The sequence below is a fragment of the Solea solea genome, chromosome 11 (assembly GCF_958295425.1).
Source record: "Solea solea chromosome 11, fSolSol10.1, whole genome shotgun sequence".
Taxonomy (NCBI): domain Eukaryota; kingdom Metazoa; phylum Chordata; class Actinopteri; order Pleuronectiformes; family Soleidae; genus Solea; species Solea solea.
Window position 1 is genome coordinate 19,758,254 of NC_081144.1, and position 15,663 is coordinate 19,773,916.

Here is a 15,663-nt window from a genome sequence, read left to right on the forward strand (position 1 = left end):
GAATAAAAGCAACACTTGTGTTGTAAATTGACACTAAAAACAATATGTGTTCAGTAGGAAGAAATAAAAATTGGTGTATAACGTTTGGATAACCAGTCTTGTTGTCAGTGAAGTCTTCTTTCCTGCGTCTTCTTCTGTTCTTTTCCTCTTTTCAAAACTGTAATGGTGGAGCACACAGTAAACCAAGCCCTTGTAAAAACAACCTGGCACTGTTCTCACTAGACTGTCACCAAATGATACTTCTGGCCTATATGTGTGTATGTTAAATAATTACACCTAAATTTAAGAAAATCTGTCACTTATTCTTTAATATTCTATATCGTGCTCACAGATAATCAAGCTAACAATCAATCTGTACAAGTAAAAGTCTAAAGTGGACGTACAAATCTGCCCATGTGCACTTTCACTGTACATGGCAATGGCTCATGGTTGCTGTAATTCTCTACACTGTTTCCAATCAACAATTCCTGAATCTCCTGTAACCACTGAGGAACAGAGTCCACAACCCTCATTTTTCTCAGAAGAATTAGTGTACTTCACTGTTTGTTTCTTTGTTGTATCTCTGTTACAGAAGGAGCCTCTGAGGTATATCTGGCACTATCAGTACCTGAGCTGGCCGGACCACGGTGTACCCAATGAGCCTGGAGGTGTGCTCTGGTTCCTAGAAGAGGTCAATCGCACACAAAGCACCATTCCAGACAGTGGTCCTATTGTCGTCCATTGCAGGTACAACCAGGAGCATAATGGAGGGCAAAAAGTATGGAGATTTTTTTCTACTCACATTGCTATCTTACCTAAGAGATGGAGGACACTTTTTTTAACATTAGGATTCTTCGAGTTGATTCTGGTTCTGGTTAATTTGTGCTGGGTCAGGTTCATAATAAAGGCTCTGTGAGCTGCCAACACAGATCATCAGCAGATAATCCACATCAACAGTTCCTTAAATCCCGTTTTTTGTGTGAACACTTGCACACACCAAGTGCATAGATGTAGTGAATGCGTTTGTTTAACAAAGGAATTTCTATAAAATCTTGCTTCAGGTGCAGCTCTTTAGAGGTTGCATTTTTTTTCCGAAAGTTATGTCTGCACATTTTTGTTAGACATAAACTAAAATGAAAGAGGATTCGCATGTGGTGCCAAATAAAAATCATCTTACGGAACACAACAACGTCCACCAAGAAAAGAAAAGAAAATGAGAGAGAAAGGAAAAACAAACTATTCTTCACCCCAAACAAAACACAGGGTGGTAGTCAGCTTTTTTGAATAGAAACTGAACTTTGAACCACATTTTACCTTCACATCTTTCAAAATACTCAGCTACCTAAACACAAAGAAACCGACTTATTATTTCTCTCAGTGATGAGTGAAGGCTGCATATTTATCGCTGTTTCTACGTTTTAAAAACTTTAAAAAACTACAACAATCAGGAATGCACTTAGTAAATAAGTTTTTTTTTAGCTAGCCCAGATGTTGTGTTTAATTTATGCATTATTTGATTTCTTACAACTCTGTTCTTCCCACAGTGCAGGCATCGGCAGGACAGGAACCATTATCGTCGTAGACATTCTCATCGATATCATTAATCGCCATGGTAACAGAAATGTGAAAGTGACAAAGTGGATGTTTTATATTCTTCATATGTTTGCACTGTGTCTGTGCTAATGGTCCCAGTGTGTGTGTTCTAGGTCTAGATTGTGACATCGACATCCCTAAGACGATCCAGAAGGTACGGCAGCAGAGGTCAGGCATGGTGCAAACAGAGGCCCAGTATAAGTTCATCTACATGGCTGTGCAGCAGCACATAGACACGGCTCAGAAGAGACTGGAGGAGGAACAGGTACTCCACTGCTCTCTCAATCAAAATGTCAGCAGGGCTTCAAATGGCAGAATGAAAAAGAAAACTCTTTGACAAATTAATGAAGTCTTAATAATAGGGATGTCAAGTTTAATGCGATAATAGAAATTCCTTTTCTGTTGCATGATTACAGAATTCTTCTGATGATTGAAATCCAAAGCAGCTGTTTTAAGACACTATGAAATGGCCTTCAAACTCAAATTTAGGCTGACAGATATTGAACACAGATTCTACTCCTGACCTGAAATCAACAGAGCCGAACAGGACAGAAGCAGAGGTCAAAGTGAAAATAAAGAGTTTAACTTTGATCTCTGCTTCCTGATAATATCTGATATTCCTCACATTGTCACTTTCAGATCTGCTTTCTTCAAACTAACTTCACTGCAGTCATTATGAGGGGGGAAAAGAGCATTAGGCAACAGATTTGAAATTATGTTTCTACATCAGAGGGGAATTCTCTTCTCCAAGAAAACTAACAAAAACAAACACCTGTGCATGTGTGAGTAATGTGGGGTCCACAGTGTGTTGGGTTTAGAGGAGTGGCTAAGAGATGCATTCGGTGACCCTCATAACTTTCATCACTTCTGCAAACACAAATGCAGTCCATTAACCAAGTGCTTCTTGCTGCTGCCACCTTGTGGTAATAAATGCACCACTAATTAGGAAGTATTTAGGTAATTGGAGAAGTGTTAGCATTACTATGTAATGTTACATTCTGGTCAGTGTTCCCATCTGTTGTTTGTTGGGCTTGAGTTTGCCAGGTTATGCTGTCATCATGCAGTGTTATTGAGTAACATTGTTATTCAGGAAAATAAGTTTTTTATTGATTTGAAATGTAACAATTATAACTAAAAGAAACATTTTCATGGTACACCAAGCATATTTGTCCACTCTCATGTTGATAATAGATTTTTTTTTAAAGAAAACTTGGAAAATATAGTGAATAACATTAATGAATAAATATTTTAATAAATGAACAGCCCTAGTTTGACCCAGCAACATGTTTGACCTCAGAAACAGTGGCCAGTAACCTTCATTGTCTTAAAACAGCTAGAGCAGTGAAGCAATCAACAGTAAAGCAGCCATCGCACCAAGTTTCCATAGTGCTGTCCTGCTGTATGTGAACACCATCTGGCACCGTTTAAAGTTTAATTCAGGCCTTGACATGGTGCATTGTGCGAGAACTCCATGAAGGAGCTCAGCTTTTAAACTCAACCTGACTGATTTATGTGTACACTTTACAGCGGAATAAGATGAAGGAAAGGGAATATTCCAATATCAAATATCCCCAGATGACCAACTCGCGATCCAAACCCAGCATTGCATCCTCACGCTCTTCTTCTGTGTAAGTACAACACGTACTGTGGGCAAGGTGAAGTAATCATTAATCTGATATATAAACACAAAATCACAGAACCGTGGCAGGCATGAGGTTAGTGCAGGGCATCAGTTGACTTTTAAAAGACCTTAAAGCTATGAAGCTATGAGGCTGTGATTATAAAAGTCTTGAATATTTATGTGATTGCAGGATATTAGGAATTGTTAGTGCTCTAATCCTTTCTGATTCACAATCAAAATGTTATTCTTTTACCAGTATGATCATGAAAGTGGTATTAAATTGCATTTGATTTAATATTAGGCTTAAAATTAAACTTAGTGCATGTCCCTGATGAAGTTTGTTTTGTCACTAATTATTTTCTCTGTGTTGTCGTAGGATGACAAATGACGATTCGTCGAGTGTGTACGAAAACATACACTTTAAAAGCCCGCAGACGTCTTTTAGCAGCAACTCCAGGAGGTAAAACCATCGGGAGCTCCTCATTTCTGTTTGCCTCTTAGTAAGTACTTCACTTGTTTTAGTTCAACTCTCTGATATTAGCTACTTTACTCCTGCAGATATGTTTGTGAATATACTGTAGGTTATAGCCCAATGACAAACAAGTCTGGTGAAATAGGGGATTTTTGACATTTTCAATGATAACTCTGCTCAATAATCATTATTTCTTAGAGAGTTATAGTACCACATATAGATTAGGTGTTGGTTATTGTGTACCTTGGTCGAAATCCAATTTGACACTGTTGGCAAATGCTCAGCCTTGGTGGAGATTAGCACTCTCCAATATATTTTTCTTTTCTTTTTTTAAGAGTAGTGCTTTATTTGCAGAGTTTGGTATTACACACCAGAACCCATTAAGTTTCAATGTGCCGCTTCTGAAAAATATGAGCCCTAATTTAGCTCTGAACTTGAGGTTTTTATGTACGTATCATAGTAACTGAATCTGCCGCTAAATCAGTTCTCACTGTGCTGCTGAAACTTCTCTTCTGTTAGAGAACAGTTCAGATTCTTCCACTAAATCCAATTAATTTTGCTCATGAAAGTGTAAGACAAAAGTTCTCTTATTTTCAAGGTTTGAATTATAGGGTTGCCAGGAGTATCTGAGCTTCCTTAAAAGAAAACCTGACCCCCCCCTTAAGTATCAAAAGATTTAATTTAGGTTCCATTTATGAAACTCCGCTTCTTACATTCTCTTTCATTTCTTGCTCAAAGTGATTAATAGAACAGACAAGAGATTTCTTAGCTCCTCTTTAGGTTTTATGCCTCTGTGCAGACGGCCGAGTCATTATGATTTGTTTCTCTCAGACTAAAGAATGAACTTTTTAAATTCTTCATATCACAGATGAAGGTTGCTGTGCTTTCAGAAAGCACTTTTTTTTTTTTACATGATGATCTTCAATCATCACTACATATAAGCAAATTGTCTGCTTGGTATTCAAGTGTGACTCAGTAATTCTCAATGTAGACTTGAATAAATAAGGATTTAATGTTTGTGGATTTTGAAATGTGCATTATCATCTTCAGAACCATGCTGTCAAACATCAACAGTTGAACATCCCACTCAATAAATCATTTGGTCAAATTTCCTTTTCCCTGTTTTAAACATTTCCATGCACTGATATTATAAATGTAATAAAATGTTAGTGAATGGGAGTTGTGTGACTAGTTGAAAGTATTATAACAGAAAATGTCAGAACACACACATGGACAAACTCTTAACATACACACGTTACGTGTCCACAGGACGAACTGCATCAGACTCTTATTGTCCAATTCAACCTGTCTGCTTCTTTTCTTCAGTTTCAGTCAAAGTGTTGCATCGTCAGCACCTGAAAATCCCTTGGACGGGGAGGGGGAGGAGGAGGAGGAGGGGGAGTGGTGCTCTGACCGCAACCCACCACAGTGGACGCTGTGAAGATGGCAAGCTTACTCCTGCTCAGCTGATCCTCTCTGTCTGGAGTAGAACTTCTACCTCCATGGAGAGGAGGACTCTGCAGCAGAGTGTCTGTGCTCAGGGCCTCTGTCCCCCAAACTTTCTCTCCACTGTGCCCCAGCTCTATCTCTCTCTCTCTCTCTCTCTCTCTGCCTCTCTTTTAAACCAGTGAGTGCCTTCTCACAGAACGTGTCTGTAATCTGTCCTTCCAAAACCTGCTGTTGCACTGTTACTATTCTCCAATCCCTAAAATCCCAAGCTGATTTATGAAATAAAACTAGGTTTTCTTTTGGCTGACAAATATTGAACACAGATTCTACTCCTGACCTGAAATGAACAGAAGCAGAGGTCAAAGTTAAGCTCTTTGTCTGCTTGTTGAAATCACTCTCTTATCTCTCCCTCTCTCCCTCTCTCTCTCTCTTACTCTCTCTCTCTCTCTCTATCTCTCTCTCTCTCTCTCTCTCTCTCTCTCTCTCTCTCTCTCTCTCTCTCTCTCCCTCTCTCCACCTGTGGTGGTTATTAATTTGACCCCTGAGTGATCGTAAGGACAATTTCATAACAGCTTCAGGATCCAGAAGTGCAGCAGGGCAAGCAAAGCTACTTCTGCTCCTCATTTTATAATTGGGTCTAAATGTGGACTCTTATTTTTCATTTAATTTTCTGCAGATGTGACCAGTTGTGAATGAGTTGCGCGTTGTATCCTGTGCTGTTGCAAACATCTGTTCTGTCATTGTTCTGTAGTGGAACATGAGAACATTTGGACTTATTCCTCATGGTCACAATCTCATCTTACATCTGAACATCATGCCTCCGCTACTCTCACATTTTTATTTTGGTCAGCTTCTTTTCATTATTTCTTCATGTGTTTTTTTTTATGCTGTTGGCGTCATGGTTATGTAGCATATGAAATGTATATTTTTTAAATATATCTATATTTATAAAAGAGCATACTAGTGGAAAATACCCATGTTTTAGCACAATGGCCAGAGCAGCACTGTTTTTGATTTGTATCGTCGTCAAATTTTGAAGTCGAAGAAACGAGGTTGAGAGGATTCCTGAATAGGTTGGTTGGAGGTGAGCTTAGCTGACCGCCGTCTCTCGGCTTCATTTGTCTGGCTCTTCTTGTTAATCAGCAGGTCTGATGCGGTTCAACATCTGTCGGGGGGAAAGATCGTCACAAGGAGATAAGGCAAAGGGGCCGATTACAGTGGGCCAGATGGCCATCAGCCTGAGATTGAAGAATAGATTTGTCTCCAAAAAGTAATTTAGAAGATGGCCATAATCCAAGCCTGATGATAGTGGTGGGAGCAAGCCCACGTCACTGATGTGATAAGGAAGACAGTGGTGTTGCGCTCCGCTTGCTGCTGTCTGGCAGATTGTTCATTATTTTTAGCCTCCAGATTGAGCAACAAAATATTTTACTGTGCAGATATGTTGATGAATTCTGGCTCAGCTCGTGTTAAACCGTCACGACCGTCATGGTCCTTATTATAAAAAGTTGTTTTGTCTCTCACAGTAGGATACTGTAATAATGATAATGTGTGATCATCAAGAAAAGCCCACGAGTGAGGGACCCCTGGTGGTGTTTGTGTGCTCTGACCATTCCTCTTTTTCACCAGCACAAGTGTCCAGCTGACCTGGTCAAGGACATTCACAGGCTGGACTCGCTTGTTTTCTTTAGACATGCATTTGCAACAACACTCTTAAGATATGTCATTTAAAATCCAACCAACACTTTCATTTGATTCAGTTACTCATTATTAAGGTACTGTTTCTCTTCAATTCTGAGATTTATCTTGGTTTTGGCCATTTTTCTGCCTGGTTTCAAACTTTGCCTGTTCAAAGTTGATTTTGTATTTTTAATAAAATTAGCTATGTTTTATTTAATGTATGTCATGGCTGCCCTGTGTGTGTGTGTGTGTGTGTGTGTGTGTGTGTGTGGGTGTGTGGGTGTGTGGGTGTGTGGGTGTGTGTGTGTGTGTGTGTGGGTGTGTGTGTGTGTGTTGCATTAGTGAACCGTGCGGCTCAACTTGATGAAGTGAAATTGAGCACTGTGTGAATCCCCTGGGTTTTTTTTTCCAGTTTGAACTGTGATCATGATCTGATCGAGGATAAATGAGTTCAGTTGTATTGTCTCTGTGTTTCTGAACTGTCTTGCACTGTGGATATAATAATTTTCTTTCTCTCTTTTTTTGTATTTCACTTTGCCTTTGTTGTGATTTGGTGAAACATCAATACTTGAAAGTGTGAACTTGGCTTCAGGCTGTTTGGATGTCCACTGGCTGTGGGAGTGTTTTTGTTAGTGCAGGTTTTTTTGCCATCAGTGTTGTTGGATTAATTTTTTTTATTGTTTTTTTTCTGATTGATTGTTCCATTATTTCATTTTGTATTATTTAGATTGTGATTATAATCGTTGTTATGTCACTGTTGAGTTGAACTAGTGCACATGGAGGTGTGCAGTAGTAACATGCAAATATTGTTCTGCTTGTCCTTGTACATTTACTTGACATTGATGGGGTTTGTTTTATTTTAATTCCTTGTTACTCTGTTGTTGGCAGTGTGGCCGAAGTGAGTGATGATGTACTGACGGCTCCCAGTGTTGTTCAGTGGAGAATCTTCCCCTTTCCTCTTTCTCTTGCACTGTCCCTGCCCAAACGCCTTTTTGCTGTATAGGCTGTAGGCAACTGCTGATGCAATGAGCTGCCAGAAAATGACATCAAATGGTTTATTATATAGTTTAATAAATAAAAATAAAAAACTGTATGTAACATCGCTAGTTGTGTTCTGTTGTGTGTAGGTGGAAAAAGGGAGTTTTTGTATTGTCATAGTTCCTGTGATGGAGAAGCAGCAGAAAATATGAAGGGTGTGTGTGTGTGTGTGTGTGTGTGTGTGTGTTGGACGCTGCTGTGGCTCTTCCCGGTCGAGTTGTGTCTTTTTTACAGTAACACGTCCTCCACTGAAAAAAAATATCAACAAACACCAGTTTAAGTTTTCAATTAGGCCATTGATGTTAAAAAGCAAGGCATTTGAGACAAAAACCACTAATTTCACCAGCAATAACAGCCTTCATGGTTGAAGCAGCCTGTAAATATTGTGCATAATTCCTCACAATATAATAAAGAAGAAAAAAAATCAAACGAAATGGAATTAATTTGTCTACAGTTTCATGTAGCTGCTATCTGCAAGAAAACAGGCTGTTAATTCTGCTCCATGAGAGACGAGTACAGACAACACTGAATAAAATACATGGCCAGTTTTGAGTTTAAATAAGCTGCATAAAATCATACCAACTAACAGGACACAAAAAAACTGACAAGACATTTTTCTCTAGTCAATATTTATCATTTCCCTTCACTGCTGGTGACATACATAGGGAGATTTAAATATATGTTGCTCTTATTTTATGTTTATCTCTTTTTCAGCACATAGAATGAAATAAACTACTTTAAACTAATTGATTATTACAACATAAGCATGACTGTGTGTAAATCTTATCTGATTCACTCTGTATTTAATGGTGTGTTCACTAGGATTTCAGATGACGCTCCAGGAAGTTATGTCTCCTAAACAAAGGCTGGCCTATCAAGTGTGGTTTTATTAACCATGTCATACGTGGGTAACAGGAAACATCGCAGTCTAATCCAGGAATCCTGGCAAGACTCATACTTATATAGTCAAAGGTTCAAGGTTTAGATTGGAAGGAAACGACACAAGGAATGATTTGACTGTTTTCCAGTCAGTCAGTCGTTGTGAGATGAAACCACTGGTTTATGCTGTTGTGAATCTTTTTTTTTTTTTAAATCAATCAAAATATGCCATTCTAAATACTGTAATGAGGTTGTTATGCACAAGGATTTTATTTCTCAAAAACATGATCTGAGTTGGAACCTCGCTTTACACTTCTGTAAACAAGGACACAGTCATAAAAAATACAAATATACAAATACAAAAACAAAACAAAAAAAGTTGGCACATTATGATCACATACATTCTTATTTGTGATATACTTGGTAATCACTATAAACATGACTAGCCGCTGACTGTTCGTCAAACACGTATTTACAAAGCAGAAAATTCACATCATGAATGAAAGTCAGTATTTTAAACGTGTGGTGAACACTGACTTAACACTAATGCTAGAAAAGAAACTGATTCCCTTTATGAAAATTCCATCACACCAGCCAGATCTAAAACCCTGTTTTCTCATGTCAAACTACAGCGTGTGTCAGTGGTTGTGTTTGATTCTCCCAACATGCTTCCATGGAACATAAATAATAGCAGTAACTGTCTTTTACAGGTCGCCATGAACCACTCAAAGTTCTGCTTTGTTGCGTTAAAGCTGCAAATGTGCATATGGGATATCATAACACATGTCCTCTGATAATTGCTGCAGTCTGTCTATAAACTACCACTAGGGGGCAATCAAGTCAGACATTTCATTAAAAAAATAAACCACATAGTGGCTTTAACATATGAACTTCTGATGAAAGTTTATAATCTATGTTGTTTACATAGACTGTATATAAAAAATGGAACAGAAACTCTGTGAACTCAATGGTGATGCAAGTACAGCACATATGAGTGGACACTGTGTGTTTGAAAGCTGGAATTTCCACTTTCAAAAACAGACAATTGCACATTTTTGCATCAGTAAAACGATATTACTGCTGTGTGTAGCAATAATCAAGTGCCCTTTATAAAATAAAATAAAAAGTATAGTTATGCAGCCAAATATTAAAAATATGAGTGTCATACAATATTATACACATAGTCCAGTTACTCTGTGGGTCTAGGCAGTCTGGGGGAAGGGTTGTAAGTAGCGGTGGTTGTAGTCATCATGGGGTTGATGGTTTCACGTCTACAGCGCATGTTTCCTGTGGTGAAAGCACACTGTAGAGGCCACAACACGATGATAATGAGCAGCACAATGAGCACAATGAAGATCACCAGCCTCTTCCATTCTGCCAGCCGGCCCAGCAGGCTATATGTGTTTGAGTGTGTCTGGATTGGTGCGTCCACTGTCTTGGTTGTTCCAATGTCAATGCAGATGCAGAAGCCCGTGGGACTGTCGGGAGCGTCCAAACCAGTGCTGTGCCTGGAGCTTTTGTAGCACAGCTTCTCGCCCTCCAGCCACACCGGCTCCTCTTGCTGCTGGTGGTGGGGAAGTTTGCACAGGACCTCGCGGCTGGTGGCCAACGCCGGGGGTCCCTCCTCGGAGAGAATGGTGGGGTGGCGGCAGAAGGGGCAGGAGAGGCGCATGCTGCCACTGCTGCTGTCGTAGTCGGCCTGTGAGACAACCATGAGGCGGGAGAGGCACTCCAGGCAGAAGGTGTGGGTGCACTCCAGCAGCTTTGGTGTTTTAAAGACATTGTCATAAGTGTTGTAGCAGATGGAGCACTCTGGCTGGCCCATCACCGACACCTTCTTCTGCAGCTCCCCAGCTGTTTCCTGCACGCGCCAAACCTGTGCAGTGTGTTCCATTTTCAGAATCGAGCCTTCCCTCTCCTTTGTCCAGCCTCCTTTGGACTCTGGATGAAGGCAAAGATTGAGAATTAGAGATTCGTTCTCAGGCTGAGGCTACAAAGCACATCAAAGTGAAGTCAGTGAAGTCATACAGTCCAGCTGAATGTTGACCTTTGAGCTTTTTGTAACCTGCACGTAGAGCACATGCAAAAAAACAAAGCTTTTGGTCGGTCAATAAATAGTTGTGGGTGTGAGGAAAAACACTGAGTAATAATATAAACAAAAAAGTTTCAACATGATGCTAGTACGGGTCTGAAAAGGACATTGTCCACCCCCATATTTGTGTAAGCACTTCTGCAGCAACAGGAGTGTTTTTGTTTGAATTGACAGTGTTCTGAACGGACACACACACACACACACACACGCACACACAAAACTGACTTTTAGTTATTTCAATCAAGACTCAAGCCCAGCATAAGCTGCACTTCAGAAACTTGAAAATGTAGTGCGTAGCTTTTAGATATTAACACATGTGCGTTAGAATAAAACCATCGTCAAATGACTTCATAAAGTCTATCAGCTCTACGTGTCTTTAGATCTCATATTGCCTGGTGACATTTCTGGGCTGCACACAGGAAGTGATAGGTTTTATGTGACGGCTGCAAACAGATATATTCCCTCAGTCAGATCTGATAGTATTGCTCGACAGAGCCCATTTTCAGATAAAGAATGCAGCATAATACAATAAATAATGTTACATACTGTTCAGAATAATAACATCAACGAAAATGATCAAATGTTACACACTGCAGCTTTAATTCCACCTTAAATTAAAAAAGTGACACACCTGTACTGACCAGTGAGACGAGCCCTCTGTTGCTGTATATGTGATTAGTGAGTGACATCGTGTTCCAGTTATTCACAGAGTTATTCATAGTCACTGCAAAATGGATCACCTGAGTTTCCCGCTGCGTCCATTAATAATTAGCCAGTGGTTGTAAATGTGAAGCATGCTGAAGGGTTATGTTTTTCTGCTGGCCTCATACTTGGGCATAGAATTGAACTTTGACACGGAGCTTTATGGTCAACACGTGGAGACAATGATAAAAGGACATTTTTTGACATTTGAAGCTCCCTCTGCCATACCTGCTCTAAAGTAAATACAGTGAAAGTATGTTATGTAAACAAAAATTAGACGCATTCTCTCCCGCAACAGTCAGACAACAGGAACCTGGCAGTAGCAGAGACGACAGAGCGATGGGAATCTAACGCTTATTAGTGTCAATATCTTGTTTATTTTTAAATGCTCTTATTGCACTGTCTAAGCGTTCTCTGGGGCAAGATGAAGAAAAGTTCATTATAAAGTCTGTTTCCATTTTCATGAAAAGCACCCTGGAGAATTATAGAGGTGACATACAGTACTGTACAAAAGTATAAGGCCATATACTTAGATTTGTCTTTTTACTGTATAATTATTTCTCAATCACTTCATTGGAACACATCCAGAGAATACGGGAAGACGTAATACATGTTACACTTACACAACCCTGGCTCTCTTAAACCTGGAGTGGAACCCTAATTAATGTCACAGGTGAAACCTATGCTTGTACTTTGTATGTTCGACAAAAGTCTGCTCTGAAAAAGGTCTATTGTGTGTCAGTGTCACTGTTGTATTATTTTACTTTTTTGTAAAATATAAAATGAACAAAAAAACTGAGTGTTAAAAGCTGAAACAGCAACATAATGGACGAAACTGACATCACAATGAATCTGTGGAAATACTAACCACGGACTTACTGTAATTACTGCATGTGCACAAATCTCTCCATACCTGACGTGGTCATTAACCCTTAGATGATCTCTTAGATATTAAGACTCATGTCTCATAAAAATTCCTGGAATGAAAATCAAATCAGGTCAAAGTATTGAGTCATTATGATCCTGCTCTCTGGAACGAGCTTCCGACGGTGACCCACAGTCTGCTGCACGTGTATATTTTTATAGAATCTTTCCTTTCTTTGGTTGCTATTTTTTGTTATATATATATATGAAAAAGACAGAGGGGTACGTGTGTGTGCATGATTATTCTTTTTTTGGTCTCATGTTTAATGTTCTCTGTGATGTTATTGTACAGCACAATGAGTTTATAAATATAAATAATGATATAAAGCTGACTAGTTAAGTGAAGTTAAGACAGACAATACCAACAACTGTTCTATCTTAAGGAGCTTGTGCTGCTGACATTTCATTTGAGATTTGACTTTTGTGTATGGGATTATGTGGCTCTGCATCCTTCATTAATGTAAGTTGTCAGTTCGACATCACAGAAACTAATAGACCAGGTTTAGAAAGTATAGAATATGCAGGACACAGGATGCAGGATGACCAGGTCTCCTCTCATCTCATCTCCTCTGTTTCGTTTTTAAGGGTGATGAGAATATAACATGGTAATGACCTGTTGTTCAGGTATTAAAGGGCACTAATGTGAAGTGTGTGTGTGTGTGTGTGTGTGTGTGTGTGTGTCAGGGATGAAGGATGGTCAGAGCACAGGTGTTCTCTCTGTGCCCGTGGGGCTGGTCCCCCCCCCCCCCCCCCCCCCCTCCACCCCAGCCCACTCATCCACACAAAGTCCACGCTTGTTCTCCGTTTTAATCGCTCCATCTGCCCTTGAAATTCTTGCGCCGCCAACACACACACACAACTCACACACTCGCTCAGTGTCAGTCTCAGCTGAATTCAAACATGCTTTAGGGGGATGATGACTGTATTATTACACTGTGTCTTATCAGCTTAAAGGCTCCCTCATGTGTCGACCCATTGCTCAAAGTTGTGTTATCAGGTGTGGACACAGTGACAATTGTCCTTAAACACTAAGAGAGAAGGAAAAAAAAACACCTGTGTCAAGTGACTGAAAAATTCACGGAGGTCCCTCAAATGCTCAAATATTTGCACAGTTGTTTCTTAGCCTCAGACGGGGCTCAGGGAGTGTTCTTATTGTCACACAAATGACAACAAACAGACACAAAATCGACAAATATCTATTGTAAAAACCACTTAAACAAAGCCTGTAGCTACAGCAGGGACTACTGAACTAAAGAGGTGGGGAATGAAACCACATCCCGTCAGGACTGGCTTTGCCTTTTGTTCTCCACTGATACAATCATTTGGCTGTTAGAATATTAGCATAATGTTACACAATGTGTGAAGTCATCACGCACATTAAGGTAATGAATAGGTTAATCAGTATATGTTGTGTTTAGTTCACAGGCCACAGATCAACCTCAAGGTCTTTAGGAGGAGAGAGTTTTCTAAGGCCTCGGGCTGTTTTGCCTGCAGTTCAGACGCTCAGTTGCATTTTCTTGCTGAAAAATGCAAAAATATGCTTATTACTGTACATCACGATCTAACCCTGCAGTAAAATGTACACTATTAATCTCTATGACTGCGCTGGGAACAAGTTAATAAGTGGACAAAATAGTTCCCTTAGTTTCCTGGAAAATCGTCTTGATGAAAAACCTAAAATCCTCTAGTGAGGAGATTATTGTTGTTGAGGTGCAAAGTGAAACTGGAGTTGTAGACACTTAAAATAGAGTGAAAGTTGCAAAGAAAGACCGAACAACTCGTCCTAACTCGTGTAAAAAGTACTGGTGGTTTGACACGACAGGCTGTTTATGTACTGTATGTTTGAAAGAAAAGCATTAATCATTAGCCATTCACTAATGCATCACGACAGTAAATCGTCTGTCACGTGAAAATGTAAGACTCTATAGCTCCAGAGTCCAGGTGAGGAAGTAAAATCAATAGACTGTACAGCAGATTAACAAACATTAACTAGTGGCTGAAATATCACATTCAAACGTGACATCTTATCTAAGGGTTAGAGGTGAAGAGGGGACATGTTCCTCTTCACCTCTCCCACTGACCTACACATATCATACAACTATCACTTTGTCAGTCACGAGTCCTCATTTGTAAGTTAGATGGATGTTTTTTTTTTTGTTTTTTTTTAACCTTCTCACGTAGTTTTCTACCCTCAGTCCCTTTGTGTATTTGACTCAACTCTGAGTATCCTGAACCATATGTTGGACTCAACCGTCAGCCACAATGCTGCCCTTCCTGTTCTCAGTGTGAAAGAACAGGTAATGGGGGTTTAACTGAACTGAACCTGAGCATGTAAGAAAAGCATGTGTAAATACGGCAGACAATGCAGGAAACATTATACACACACACACACACACACACACTCGCACAGAGAGAGTCCCTAACTGAAAGACAGGTGCTCATGGCTGCTGCAGCTGCTCAATTGTCCACCTCATGATGAGCTCACCAAGCGCGGCTGTCCTGTTACAGGTGTGCTTTCTTATGTGGTGTTTTCTTATCTGTTCACTCACTGTGCTCTTTATAGTAGTAGATTTAGGTCATATTCACAAGTCTTGAAGAATTAAGCAAGGTTGAATTTACCTGGTAAGTGAAGAAGATGTCAGATGATCTCCTCTGTATCTCTGCAGGACCCAGCACTCACTTCACTCTCAGTCAGAAATGCATTTTCATTTTCTTCTGAAGTCAAAGCCAACTGACTTCTGAGATCCCAGCAGGGAAGAGGTGGGGATTTTGGTGTTCAATTGTGCCTCTGCCCAGAGTGAAGTCCTCCTCTGGACTGGTCTGAACAATGTGCTGGGGTTACAGGTGTGTGTGTGTGTGTGTGTGTGTGTGTGTGTGTTTGTGTAGGAGGGTGTGTGCTCAGAGGCTGAGTTTTAGCTCTCTCTAGATCCTCCTTCCTCGGTATCCGTTGGTTGGTATCACCTGCTCTGCTCTGTCAGCTCCCTTTTTAGCACTTCATGTAAATGAGTTTAAACAGTGTCTTGGAACTGTGTGTGTCTGTGTGTGTGTGTGTGTGTGTGGAGGGGCACTTTAAGGAAAGTAATACACACACCTGACTACACACCACCACTCCCTGTTTCCCTTTATGCAGATATTCTTTTCTTGTTTCCTTCTTTCACCTCCTTCTACCAGTTTAGTGTCTCAACCACCAACATCACACACACACACACACACACACACACACACACACACCAG

General features: G+C 40.0%; 2 protein-coding genes across 3 annotated transcripts in view; one reads left to right on the forward strand and one right to left on the reverse strand.

The window, feature by feature from the left end:
- The window catches only part of ptpn11b (protein tyrosine phosphatase non-receptor type 11b), a 43,345-nt gene extending 35,453 nt beyond the window's left edge, over positions 1-7,892 (forward strand). For both annotated transcript variants that reach the window (XM_058643897.1, XM_058643898.1), the window contains exons 11-16: positions 572-726; positions 1,524-1,591; positions 1,686-1,837; positions 3,100-3,200; positions 3,570-3,693; positions 4,992-7,892. In XM_058643897.1, the coding sequence (XP_058499880.1) occupies positions 572-726; positions 1,524-1,591; positions 1,686-1,837; positions 3,100-3,200; positions 3,570-3,657 (564 nt within the window). In that variant the 3' untranslated portion in view covers positions 3,658-3,693; positions 4,992-7,892. The remainder of the gene's footprint in view (positions 1-571; positions 727-1,523; positions 1,592-1,685; positions 1,838-3,099; positions 3,201-3,569; positions 3,694-4,991) is intronic.
- A 1,649-nt stretch (positions 7,893-9,541) lies between these two features.
- Positions 9,542-15,426, reverse strand: LOC131468015 (RING finger protein 223). Its single transcript, XM_058641841.1, has 2 exons — positions 15,049-15,426; positions 9,542-10,652 (listed from the first exon to the last, which is right to left on the reverse strand). The coding sequence occupies exon 2, from the start codon at positions 10,603-10,605 to the stop codon at positions 9,901-9,903; it is 705 nt and encodes a 234-aa protein (XP_058497824.1). The 5' UTR covers positions 10,606-10,652; positions 15,049-15,426; the 3' UTR covers positions 9,542-9,900.
- Between the last annotated feature and the right edge of the window lie 237 nt (positions 15,427-15,663).

Coding starts and splice junctions, on each gene's coding strand:
- LOC131468015 (XM_058641841.1), bottom strand. CDS start 10,605: ATGGAACACACTGCACAGGTTTGGCGCGTGCAGGAAACAGCTGGGGAG.